Source organism: Raphanus sativus, chromosome 6, assembly GCF_000801105.2.
Source record: "Raphanus sativus cultivar WK10039 chromosome 6, ASM80110v3, whole genome shotgun sequence".
NCBI lineage: Eukaryota > Viridiplantae > Streptophyta > Magnoliopsida > Brassicales > Brassicaceae > Raphanus > Raphanus sativus.
In genome coordinates this window covers 37325782-37338639 of record NC_079516.1, presented here as the reverse complement: position 1 = coordinate 37338639, position 12858 = coordinate 37325782, and the positions used below count along the sequence as shown (strand labels likewise).

The 12858-nt window shown below is 39.1% G+C and overlaps 5 protein-coding genes and 1 non-coding gene across 8 annotated transcripts; 2 read left to right on the top strand and 4 right to left on the bottom strand.

The window, feature by feature from the left end:
• Window positions 1-1197: 1197 nt before the first annotated feature.
• Window positions 1198-1316, bottom strand: LOC130497130 (5S ribosomal RNA). The gene has a single exon (XR_008936143.1). It is a non-coding gene; the product is annotated as a 5S ribosomal RNA (ribosomal RNA).
• A 4120-nt stretch (window positions 1317-5436) lies between these two features.
• On the top strand, window positions 5437-6686 carry LOC108806312 (ribonuclease 1). The gene is made up of 4 exons (XM_018578389.2): window positions 5437-5646; window positions 5729-5884; window positions 5983-6187; window positions 6255-6686. Exons 1-4 carry the CDS (start codon window positions 5545-5547, stop codon window positions 6524-6526), a joined length of 735 nt encoding a protein of 244 aa, XP_018433891.1. The 5' UTR covers window positions 5437-5544; the 3' UTR covers window positions 6527-6686.
• LOC108806313 (uncharacterized) lies at window positions 6155-7714 on the bottom strand. Of its 2 annotated transcripts, XM_018578391.2 has the most exons (5): window positions 7460-7713; window positions 7284-7372; window positions 7046-7198; window positions 6636-6790; window positions 6155-6531 (listed from the first exon to the last, which is right to left on the bottom strand). In XM_018578391.2, exons 1-4 carry the CDS (start codon window positions 7572-7574, stop codon window positions 6638-6640), a joined length of 510 nt encoding a protein of 169 aa, XP_018433893.1. In that variant the 5' UTR covers window positions 7575-7713; the 3' UTR covers window positions 6155-6531; window positions 6636-6637. The 2 variants fall into 2 exon arrangements, with proteins under 2 accessions (XP_018433893.1, XP_018433892.1); XM_018578390.2 differs by having other exon boundaries at window positions 6155-6790; window positions 7460-7714.
• Window positions 7715-7892: 178 nt separating this feature from the next.
• Window positions 7893-8702, top strand: LOC108806271 (E3 ubiquitin-protein ligase MPSR1). Its single transcript, XM_018578340.2, has one exon. It carries the CDS (start codon window positions 8066-8068, stop codon window positions 8627-8629), a length of 564 nt encoding a protein of 187 aa, XP_018433842.1. The 5' UTR covers window positions 7893-8065; the 3' UTR covers window positions 8630-8702.
• Window positions 8703-8808: 106 nt separating this feature from the next.
• LOC108806270 (protein HOTHEAD) lies at window positions 8809-10578 on the bottom strand. Its single transcript, XM_018578339.2, has 2 exons — window positions 10418-10578; window positions 8809-10344 (listed from the first exon to the last, which is right to left on the bottom strand). Exons 1-2 carry the CDS (start codon window positions 10470-10472, stop codon window positions 8825-8827), a joined length of 1575 nt encoding a protein of 524 aa, XP_018433841.2. The 5' UTR covers window positions 10473-10578; the 3' UTR covers window positions 8809-8824.
• A 470-nt stretch (window positions 10579-11048) lies between these two features.
• On the bottom strand, window positions 11049-12858 carry LOC108807382 (uncharacterized). Of its 2 annotated transcripts, none has more exons than XM_018579660.2 (2): window positions 12698-12858; window positions 11049-12374 (listed from the first exon to the last, which is right to left on the bottom strand). In XM_018579660.2, exon 2 carries the CDS (start codon window positions 12253-12255, stop codon window positions 11224-11226), a length of 1032 nt encoding a protein of 343 aa, XP_018435162.2. In that variant the 5' UTR covers window positions 12256-12374; window positions 12698-12858; the 3' UTR covers window positions 11049-11223. The 2 variants fall into 2 exon arrangements, with proteins under 2 accessions (XP_018435162.2, XP_056844686.1); XM_056988706.1 differs by lacking the exon at window positions 12698-12858 and adding an exon at window positions 12536-12663.

The following is a 12858-nucleotide window of genomic DNA, read 5'->3' as shown; positions in this document are numbered from 1 at the left end:
TCGTCGAAATTTTCCGAGGGACAGGTTCCTCGAAAATTTTCGTAGGTCTTTTCCCTCGGTATAATCCTCGGTATATACCGAGGGAATTGTTCCTCAATATATTCCGAGGACCTCTTCGACGAAGGACAGTCCTCTAAATTTCCTCGGAATTATGTTTCCTCGAAATTCCGTCACAAAATTTCGAGGAAATTTCGACGGAAAATGAAATTTCGACGAGTTTTTTTCGAGGGACATTTTCCTCGGTATTTCGTCGGAATACGCTTATTCCGACGAAATACCGAGGAAAAAGCCCCTCGATATCGGCGTGTTTTCTTGTAGTGCGTGTTCCGAATCCGTAATGGACCAACATGGCTACTTTGAGAAAACTCTTGCACTCAGAGAAAGAATCAATCTTCTTCAAATCCTCACAGACGCAGGTATAATAGATATACATATAAATTAATTAAGTCAATATGTCTAAACAATTTTTTTATTTACATATGCTCTCTCTCTAATACATATTTTTCCCCTTTTTATTTGGTATGTGTGTGGTAACTATAGGAATCGAACCAAATGACGAATTCTATATACTTAAAGACATTAAAAACGCGATAGAAGAAAGGTTTGGGTTTACTCCAGTAATCAATTGTAACAAAGATCCGGAGAAAAACCGTCAACTTCACGAGATCTTGTTTTGCGTCGATAAATCGGGGACTGAGTTTATGAACTGTCCAATGCCTACAGATAGATGTCCTTATTCTCATATCCAGTTTGCTAAGTTTTAATTATATCTTTCTTTTGAGTGAACTGTTATAAGCTTTAAATTTCATGTGGAATCTAAAATGTAATGTTTTACACGTTACTTTTAATTTATCAAAATATAATAAGACAAGCTTTGGTGTGATAACGGCATGCATGTCTGTAGATTACGGTGTATTATTTTTTTTTTTTTTGTCAACCCGGTGTCTGAAGTTATCTCAAACTTATAGAAGAATTCAGACTAATTTAGAAAAGAAAATGTACCTTATGGATTAATTTTTTCGGATATTCAAATTAATGAGATCTAAAACATGGTCTTATATTCATATGACTACAAGATGGAGTATCTTTAAACCCGGATTATTTGGTTTCACAAAGTCCGACCACTTATGATTGATTACCTAATATTCTAATACAATATGTTTCATGAAACCCTAATATATTTAAAAAAAATAAAAAAAGGTGCAACACGAGTACTTTCGAGGAAATCATCCATCCTAGTACTACTCTCGCCCAAGCACGTTTAACTGCGGATTTCTGATGGGATCCGGTGCATTAGTGCTGGTATGATCGCACCATTTTTCTCTCTTCCATCTCTAAGAACCAAAACCCTAGATCTAGATCTATTGTGTTTGGGTGGCCGGCGGCCTCATCTCCGTCGCTAGCTGCCCCTCCCCTTTTGTTTATCTTCGTCTTCATCCCTCCTCAATCTCTTCCCTCTGTGTTTCCTTACTTGCAGCTCTAAGCACTTTCGCCATCGCGGTTTCAGATCTGGCGGTTTTTAGCTCGGAGTTTCGGTGAAGCATGGAGGCGGGTTTGGCGAGCGGTTTCTTTGGTTGAGTAAGGCAGTGGCGGTCTAGATTTGGTGTCAGATCTGGCCGTTCGAAGTGGTTTCCATTTCTCACCGCCTTGCTCCTCCTTCTCGTGGTGGGTGAGCTAGCTCGCTTGGTCTGCACCGGTGTTGGATCTTGTTTGACGGTGGAGGTTCGGTGTTCTTCTGCTCGTTTTTCTTAGATTCCGACTACTTGTGTTTTAAGATCGGCCGGTCAAGCTTTCGAAGGGCTCAAGGGATGCTGCGGTCCGAACTAGGAGTTTCCGCTGCAGGTTCTCTGTGGTGGGTGCGGGAGAGGTGGTTGGTTTCTGGTCTTGTCAACCGTCACTCTCCGTCTCGGTGGCGTCTCGTGCTGAGCGAGTTAGCTTTCAGGAGCATGATCTAAGGCTGTCTCCTGTCCACTTCTCTGATGTGGTGCTGGCTTTCTCTATCTTTTGGTGCAGGTCCTTGGCATGTGGCGATCTCAGGTGGTCCTTCTCTCCAAATAAAGCTCATTTTTGTCTACGCAGGTGAGCTTGCTCGGGTGTTGCTCACTGTCTATGGTTGCTGCTGATAAAGAGGTCTCTCTCTAGCTGTTCTCGAGGAGCTAATCATTAAGAACTGATCACCGGGTACTGCCAAATCTACCGGGTTCAGTTCTCGACTTCTGGTATTAATTGTGGTTCCAATTCTGCGGCAAGAGTTTGTGCTGAGTTTGGTGTAGCCTATGGTCATGTTGTTGCTTTGCTTGTAGTTGTTGCTGGCCTTGTTTAGCTTAGATTGAATTGTTGTTTAGCTTAACTTCTTGCATCTTCTGCTCCTTATAACCTTTGTATTTCTGTCTAAAACTTGAAAATGGTAATAAAGCTTTAACATTGTTACCAAAAAAAAAAACAAAAAAAAAACAAAAAAAAAAACTAATACTAGGGCTGGGCATAAAACCTGTAACCCGAAATCCGAACCGAAAAACCCGATTCGAACCGAATCCGAAATCTAAAAATATCCGAATGGATTTTGTAGGGTGTTACAAAACATATCCGAACCCGAAGTGTTATTAACCAAACCCGAATGGATAATCCGAAAAATATCCGAACAAACCGATCTGAATGTCCGAATTAATATATAATGTAAATATTTAAAACATAAATATGTACTTCAAATATTCAATTTCATATTTATTTCAACATGATATCTAACAATAAGTATCTAATTTTTTTAAAAATATCTTAAATACTCCATTATATACAAATAAGTATATTTTTATGTTTTTCTATTGAATTTTAGATTTTATTTAGGGTATATCCGAATCGATCTGATATAACCCGAATCCGAATGATATATGGTTACTTCGGATATTATCCGAACCGAACCAAAATCGATGTATTATATCCGAACCCAAACCGAACTTGTAGATTTACTAGAATGGGACTTAGAAGGTGTTACAAAATAGAACCGAAATCCGAAAAACCCGAACCGAACCCGAATGGGTACCCGAACGCCCAAGCCTACCTAATACATTTTTTTTGTCAACATATTCTTTCATTAAAACCCCAGTGGGCTAGTACATATGGGGATAGATGATAAAACCGAAAATTACAATTTTTGTTCGTGAAATTAAATGTACAGCAAAACAAACACGTGTAAGCAATCTAATAGGCTTTCACACACGTGGCTTCTTTACCCTCATGTTGTACCGCTTCGGAAATCCAACACCGTCGACGCTTCTGAAGCTCATATTTCTCCGGTGAACATACGAGATTTCCGATCACTGTCTCCACACATTTAAATTCGATCTTAAACATATATCCCACTTGAACCTTTTGCACAAGTATTTCCAAAGATACACAAGGATCTGGACTTTGCTAGATTAAGAAAAGCTGGAGAATTATTAGTGGATTTAGAGCCAGAAATTATCAAGACACCTTCAAAAGGACCGACACTACTTTTCTAGCCTAAAGCCACTATGAAATCTCTTCAACTCAATTCCGTTTTAAAGAGAAACTTACACCCTAAAATTCGAGATTAACATCGGAAAGATGAAGTATTACACTCGTTTAAGAACAGAATCAAGCAAATCCAACAAAACAAAGCCTCGTATCTTCGATATAAACTTTAAGAACATGCAAAAGGAAAAGCTAGAACACTAAAAAAATCCGATCAAGACCGGAGTTTATTAAACTCAACCAAAGAAACAGAGACAAAAGGAGAATCATGAAGAAAAGCTTTGTTTTGGTTGAAGAGAACACATCAAAAAATCGCCAAAGTGATGACTAATCCGCTAACCGGAAAACACAATCGCCTAAGCGAACAAAACAACTCGATCTTTCGATCGAAGAAGTATTTCACATCAAAAAGACATAAAACAAGTCTCTTTCTCCCTGCGTAAGATAAAGGTCTGTGAACAGGGCAAAGAAAGAGAGAAAATTCTCTCTCTAGAGAGAAGAGAGAGAACCAAGACAACATTACCCTAATACATTTTAAAAACACCTTTAGTGGCGTCACAAAATGGAGCTGCCTCCTAGTTTTTTTTTTTTTGAGAAAACAACCGCTAGTTGTTTTATTTTATGTTTAGCTGAATTTACTATATCTCGGCACAAGAACTTATTAGTATTTATTTTACAAAGTATTGTGATTTCTAATGATGATCCGAATGCAAAATCGTATTGGCATAATAGTCTCTTTCGGGGGGCATAACAGATTCAGTATCACTCCTTACTCCTTAAGATTTCTTGCCAATAACTTTAGCTCGTCATCTCAATTCTACCTTTGCGGTTCTGCAAGGACCGATCTGCTTCCGGTTTAATTTACTGTCTTCTCCGGTAACCTCCTATAGGAGTGGGTGTTCATGTATACATTCGGATTCAGTTTGGTTTGGATTTCGGATTTTCAGAGTCAAAGATTTCATTCTCATTCGGGTATTTCTAAATTTCGGTTATGTTCGATTCGGGTCTTTGCATGTTTGGTTCAAGTTCAGATAACTCATTTAAATTATTTTTAAATATTAATATATGCTTTAAAATTGTTAAAATCTATAAGCAAAATAATATATTACATATAAATTTAAATAGCACATGTCAAAATACCTAAACTTAATATATAAATTAGTTTGGTTTAAATATTTAAATAGAAAATCAATAGATGTTATAAATATTTTTTGATGTTTTGAAATATATTTTAGCCAGATATTTTAAGTATTTTTGGTATTTTGAATATGTTTTAGTTATTTAGACATTCACTTTGGCTATTTGTATATATATTTTTAAGTATTTTAGACAACTTAAAAGTATCTATATAATTTGGATGTTTTTTAATATACATTAATTTAAAAATAATTAATATATTTACATATATAAATCTATTTTGGATACATTCAGATAACCAAAATACTTCGGTCCGGTCAGATTTGATTTTGGTTTTGATTTTTTAAACACCATAATTTTGATTCGGTTAGGATATTTAGTTAATTTCAGTTCGGATTTGATATCACTTTTTCCTATCGAATTCGGTACGGTTCTTCTTATTCGATTTTTTTGTCCAGCTCTAATCTCCTAAACCATTCTACTTTTTTCAGCTCTAATCTCCTAATCCATTGTACTTTTTTCCGCATAAAGTTATTTTGTGTGTATACAACATTTCAAAAGCCAACAAAACTTACGAGAGTCCGTAAATTTTGGAAAGCCCATCCGAGTGAGCTAAATAAATATGGAATGAGATCGTTACTGTTCCACCTGGAATAACTTGCCAAGTAACTTACCATCATTACGGGTGCTATATTCAATGTCTCAACCTTGTTATTATTAATAATAGTCACTAGTGCATTATTTTACACCATATATATTCATTAGTGGAGAGAAGAATAATAAAACAAGAAAAGATAAGAGAAAAAAAACATAAGTTGACAGAAAAAAACATATTGTTTTACGACTTGTATACAGAAGCAAGCAAGTACTGGTCATAATTTGTCTGGGAAATAAATCTAAGAAAGAGCATAACTCATGAGAGGAATCATTGTCGTAACCTTCTTGATATTACAGAGTCTTGTGGTGTCTTCGTCTCCATCACCACCGGATTTCAATTTCTTCTACTGGGTCACCTACGTATGTTTCCAGCAAGTCATACATTCACACACGTACATTACATTTTCTTACTGTATTTTTTATTCGTATATATGAATGCTAGTGGCCAGGAGCAATATGCGACAGCCAAAAAGGATGTTGTCCTCCACCGAGAGGCAATACGGCGTCGGATTTTATGATCCATGGACTCTGGCCACAGTTCAACAATGGCACCTGGCCTGCGTTTTGTGATCAAACCAATCTCTTCGATATCTCCAAGGTGATATGTAGATCTGAAGGATTGGTACTATAAATCTATATTATTGATGTTCTAGTATTAATGGTAAAACTCAAACTGAGTCTGGAAAAAACTAACAGGTTTCAGATCTAGTAAACAAAATGGAGAAGAAGTGGACAGAGTGGGGTGTTTGGACATGTCCAAGCAACGAGACTAATCTATGGGAACACGAGTGGAACAAGCACGGCACGTGTGTGCAAACTGTCTTCGACCAACACTCTTACTTCCTTACCAATCTCAAATTCAGACAAAAGCTCAATTTCCTCAACATCCTTAAACAAAAAGGTATATTCAACATTCTTAAACAAAAGTTCTGTAGATTGATCATTGTTTTGTTTTTTTTTTTGTGTAGGAATTAAACCGGATGGTGGGTTATACGGTTTAGATGAGATCAAGAACGCGATCAAGCGCAAGATCGGGTTTGCACCCGGTATTGAATGCAACGAAGATGTAAAGGGAACAAAGCAGCTTTTCCAGATCTACCTATGTCTTGATAACTACGCAAAAGAGTTTGTGGAGTGCCCGTATGTTCCGGATAAATCATGTGCTTCCAAGATCAAGTTTCCAAAGTTCCCACAGAAAGATTCTCTTGGTGAGACTCTAAGTGTGATCTCTTCTGTTTAAACTACCTAGTAAACAAGAGAGAGTGAAGATTGTATTGTGTTTTCAATAAGAGAGTGAATGTAAGAAGCTTCGCTATAAACTATAATGAATTAAGAGCTAAGAACCCTACTATTATGGTAAGAATCCGTGTTGAGCAATTGCAATTTCAAAGGCTTGCATTCTTTCGCCTCGAGCATTTCCATTTCGATCATATGATGATATCTCGCTGATCTTGAGGTCTATAGAAGCCTTGATGAGCTCCTCTCCAACTCGTTTCGCTGCTTCCTGTTATACATTAATATATATTCGCCTAGGTTACATACATCAACTTTATCTAGTCCTAGACTAATGTGTCTAATCTATCTCTAAGGCATGATATTGTTTCTCTAAAACAAGAAATCAAAATCATGAATAGTGAAGTAGAGATCATTGTCATGAATACAAGAAACCGCGCAAGAAAGCAAAGCAAAGTCCGAGTAAATGCTAACCTAAGCCACTAAAGTCTCAAGCTTTTTTTTCTTTTTGAGTGGATAAACTTACAAGGACGGTACATGGAGGATCACCACGAATAGACTTCTGCAATGTACTAGCGTAGAACAAACACTTCTTGTTAAAGTCGTCCACCAACATAGCATAGAGTTGCTTGTCTGAACAGAACACCGAAAGTCTCGGTTTCGTTTGTGTTCCATTGAACTATTACAGAACAAACACAAGAAACTTCAAAACCATCGTTTATCCAAAGATTCAAACTTTATGAATCAAAACTGAAGAATTTTACCTTCTTCCTGCTCCTCCGGTTCCTGGTTTTGGGGCTCTCGACTCGAGAGTTGTTTCTTGCTTCAATCACAAACAGTTTCACGGACATATCTAATCAAAAGGGTCGAAATTTAAGTAAGACAGAGAGGACAATAACATGGAAAAACGAATTAGTTAAGACGGAGTCATACTACTTACTTGTTGCTGTTCGAACTGGAAAGGTGGCACAAGGTTTCAGACGAGTTCCGAGAATGTCGGAGACTGGAAACTGAACTGAAGAAAGAGATGTTAAAGCAGACATACGAGATACCATTCGAGAAGCATCGAAAGTAGAAAGACTCCCAACGAATGTTAAAGACACTGATGATGCTCTCAGCGGAATTTAATCGAACACCTTCTGTGCAGATATGAAAATGGATTTTAAAATTGGCAATATTTCCAGCGATTTTATTTTGACGAAAGTTGCATCGTAGTAAAGAAAAAATATCTTCCCACGTCTTTGTCCGGTAATGAAAAGAGGATAAGGATTCGGAATATTAAAATATTAAATATTTTAAAATTTTTAAAAAGTTAAAAGACTATTTGAACAACAATGGTTCTAGATTCTTCTCTAACCTTTTCGCCAGCTTCACTGTAAAACATCTCACTGACATATATAATCTCTGAATCTTTCTTCACAGATTTGTATCTAATTTCTTTTCCAGTTTCCTTCTCCTCCTTTGTTTACTCCGAGAAAAGTTAGCTCCTTTTTTCTTCTTCTCTCTCGAAAAGATCTCTCCTTTCCATCTTAATTGTTTGCGTGTGATGTCTTCGGAGACGCTCTTTTTAGCGTTAGCGGCTGCGTTCCCTAGGAGGATCGAAGAAGGTGGACTCCTACCGCTGAATTTTGCTTCAGCCGGAGAAGCCGACGAGGGCGAAGAATCCACCGATCGTCGCCGTTCGGTGTTCGAGAGAGTGGTGGTGATCAGATCGCCTGTTGGACTCGAGGATTTCTTGAACGGCTCTGAGAAACAGGGGAGATCCCCGGCGTCGAAATCAGCCGTGGAGAGTCTGCCACGTGTCGTGATCGGAGGAGATAAGGAGGCAGGAGGAGGAGGAGGAGGAGGGTGTCCGATCTGTCTGGAGGAGTGGTCGGAAGGTGACGTGGCGGCTGAGATGCCGTGTAAGCACAAGTTTCACTACAAGTGTGTGGAGGAGTGGTTGGGGAGACACGCCACGTGTCCGTTGTGTAGGTACGAGATGCCTGTTGAGGAAGTTGAAGAGGAGAAGAAAGTCGGCGTTTGGATTGGACTTTCGGTCAGCGTCGGTGGAAGAAGAAACGAAGAAGACGGTGGTGATTCGAACCCTCGAGATGAAACAGAGGCTTAGGATCTAGGCTTGTGTTTTTTGTATATATTTATTCCTTTTTCCAAATTTCAATTAAGAATTGGTTTTGCTGAAATTGATTCATTACAAGAGCATAATTCATTACAAGAACATGAGACATTGCACAAACAACACAAAACAAAAAAAAATTCAATGCATAGGGTTGAAGTGATTGCTGTCTGAATAGGGTAAGAGTGTCTAGGGTTGTGGTTGTGGGCTTCCTTGGGGACTAAGAAAACTCTCATCTCCTTCTTTCTCTACTTCTCGTTCTTTAAGTATTCTGATTCCTTGATATCTTCCTAACATCAGAACCGTAGCCATAGGGTTTGTTCCTGGCGACTCTTCAAACGTTGAGCCATCAACAACTCTCAACCTCTTAACACCACTAACTCTATAATCCTCATCCACAACAGATCCCACAACGCAACCTCCATGGTAATGATAATAAGTTCTCACATTATCTTTACAAAAGCTCTTAAGCTCTTCATCACCAGCCAAAAGCTTCTCCCGATTCTGTAACCCTAGGTAGAACGTGACCGTCTCTGACCTAGCAACGTGTTGAAGAAGGAGGACCATCTCTAGGCAGGCGTCGAGGTCTTCCTTGCTCCCCAAGTAATTGAATTTCACTGAAGGATTCTCTCTAGGGTTAATGCTGTTGAGCTTCAGCCTTCCTCTGGACTTAGGGAACGCGATTTTTGCTGCTATGGAGATCCTTGTTGTGGTGATGTTAGTTGGGAGAACCTCGGATTCGAGTATGTACTTGTATCCTTCTGCTATAGCTGCCACTTGCGGTGGCTCTAGTGTGCGGTTCTGCGAGAATCTGTCAACAAGAAGAGATATAGCTGGATTATCCGACATTCTTCTCCCCACGTCTCTGAGGTTGACGACTACAGGGATGTTGAGATCATTTAGATGATCCTCAGGTCCTATTCCGCTTAAGAGGAGAATCTGCGGACTACCTAAAGCTCCAGCAGTTAGTATAACCTCGCCTCTATGCTTCTCAACATGAATTTTATAGCTCTTACTTGAGCTCCCATCACTCTTCATGAACCTAACTCCAACAGCACGTGTCTTATTTCCATCAAAGATCACACTCTTCACTGTCGCGTACAGAAGAACAGTGATGTGGTCTGGTCTCCCAAACTCCAGAAGATCTGCAGAGGTATGCCTTTTCCCACGCTGATCATATATGCTTCCACCAATCTTCGTCCCTTGCGTGTGTTCCAAGTTATATCCATTATAAGGATAAAAGCCAGCTTCAAGAAAACCGAATTGCACAACGGATTGCCATTGAGACAACTCCGGCATGAAAACAACTTTAGACTCAACCCATTTGTAAGAATCTTGAACCAGATCTTTGTCCCAACCAGCTTTCTTCACAAACTCTTCGCTAGCTCGGCTGTAGAATCCGCCGTTTATAGCAGAAGATCCACCGAGAACGCGTCCTCTGTAGTTCTCGACTCCATCTCTCGAGATGAAACTCTGCGCAACAGATGAGTACTCGTCTGTTTTCAGCAGTGAGTATCCAAAGTACTTTCTTTCTTCTACTAATGGATCTCCATAAGGAGAGCCACCGCGTTCAATGACAAGAACAGAGAATTTTTCTGACAGAGTTGCGGCCAAGGAACATCCAGCAGTTCCACCTCCAACAACGATGTAATCGAATGACTTGCCGGAGACTTCTTTTGGATCAGAGGTCATGTAAGGCATTTGCATTCCTGCAGACAAACAAACAAACAAACAACATTAGTCTAAGACAACATGTATTTGCTGCTTCAAAACATACAGTACCTTGCAACGGATTAATGAACATGCAAATGATGAAGCTAAGCACAAGAGGAGACATGTTTTAATCTAAACTTTCAGAATCAAATACAGAAATTTTTGTCTGAAGCAAAGGGATTATTTGGTTTATAATGGGAGCGGTTGTGAGGCTAAGTGATGATTTTGTGTCTCTTAAGGTATTAACAGTGTATAGACATAATGATAATGAGAAAATGGTCAACAAACACAGATAACTAAAAAATGTTTGGTGCTAAGGAGAGCGCGTGGTTAGAGATCAATGATGATCCATTGATCTCTTTGTTAGATAATTATGAAATTTTCCTTTCATAATCATATAACCAAGCCTTAAAGTCAGTCCCCGGATAATTATGAGTTTTTACCTTTTGCGGTTCCAACTAAAATTCTGAGTGGACGAAGCAACAACGTTAGTTAGAAAATGAAAAAAAAAACAATTAATCTTAACCAGAACTAACAACATGAGAGGTAGTATGAACTCATAAAGGTAAAGACTATCAAAAGAGATGACCACCACCACTGTCTGAAAAACCAAAGCAATGAGAAACTAGATGGACAATCAAGTCATGTGATTAAACCGGTTTACTCAGCTGTATAGATAAACTGAACCAAAGAAAGTTAGTGATTGGATAATGAACCGGTTAAGATGGGTTGGCAACTTGCCAGCAAGGTAACTGCTTACATGATAGATAACAATCAAAGCTCTAAACAAATTTGCTTACACATCTTCCAAAATGAATACTTTACAGTCTTTTAGGATCTTCCAACCATTGATCTCTCTCCTTTGTGTTTCCAGCTTACCAATAAGCTTTCTCTTTCCCTTTCGAATGCACAAGTGACACTTGATTTTCCATAGCAAATGAGTTACTTTTCTTGATTTTTCTTGGAGAATCTTTGCTTGAGTTTCCTCTCAAGGAGAGGTTCTTCCTCATCCTGTTCTTGTTTATCATTAAAATGGTATTTCTCGGTGGCACGTTAACAGCACTTTCAACACAGTCACCGACCTGAGCACAGCCCCACTGTCTTGTAGCTACCCCATCTTCACAAAGCGGTTTAAGCCTCTGGACAAAGTTATGTGATCTGTTGGATTGTTCTCCTTCCTGTTTGGTGCATACTGGACAAGGTGGGTCATTGCCGTGAGTCTTTGGAGTAGATTGGTCAAGACATTCAGCGTGAAAGACGTGTTGACATGGAAGCACTCCTGTGACAGGCATGTCTCTGTTTCTCATGATGGACCGTGACCCCCAAGGAGACTTCTGTGAGATGTATCTGTTACACAATCCGCATTTAAATGTACTTGAGGCCACTTGTTGTGATCTGGAAGAGTTATTGTCCCACTCAAGAACTGGCTCTGGAACATCAACGGAGTCAACGCTGTTAGTTGTCCCGCTGCTCCAGCTGCAGGCATCCGCAGAGTCAGACGTTGTTTCTCTAGCGTTATCAGAAGGATGATGGTGTATAGGATGAACCGGCTTGGACAGGGAAAACCGCTTCCGGTTAGGTTCAGAGTCACCAATATCACCTGGTAGTTGATTATGAGAATGTGGGGAACCTATTCTTGTTGTTGCAGATTCAAAGTCGCTGGGTGTCCAGTGAAGACTCTGTGAGAGGTCGGGACTACGAAGAAGAAAGTTAGGGTTAGAGGAAGTGGAAGATCCATAGAAGCTAACACCATCGGTGGTTAAGCCGCCACGGAGATCCCATCTGGAAGAAGGTGGAGAGAAACTTGAGTTAGTCCTCCAATAAGGCTCGTGAGGGCCAAAGGAAAAGTCAGGACTTGCAGAGTATGATCTGTCTGATTTCGCAGCCACACAACAGAGCGAACCCATCTGAAAAGCTCACAACAGCTTTTTGTCTGAAGTCTCTCCAATTCAAAATCTTAAACACCTCTCTAAAACATATTTAGAGTCGGCTTTGTTCCTCGTCTTTAGCGTTAGCTAGCACACCTCTGACATCAAGTATAGCACAAAAAGTTTCAAACTTTCAATCATCAAAACAAGCATTTACGAATCCACAGAAAAAAAAAAAATCAAATCTGAAAGCGAATTAATCTTATCGCCCCACCAACAAATAATCTCTCACTCATCCTATGAGTAGCAAAGATCTGACCTTTAGTTATCAAAATGCTATCTTTTCTCCACCAAATAAAGCCAACATTGTCGAAATTCTAGTTTCGTTGCAAATGCATTTATGAATTTCGAATGACAGTAAAGTAAAATCCGTTAGAAGATTTTTTTGCAGACATAAGTAGAAGTAAAGTAAATGGCTTACTGTTTTGAAACTCGGAGAGAACAATCTGGACTGTTGTCGGAAGAATAATGAGCCTATTTGTCGCGAATTCGATCCCAAAAAAGCCCTAATTTCTTTGAAAAGGGAGGGGGGAATAGTGACTCGTCTTTACTGCACTGTTTGTATCTAAAAGCTTTTCCTTT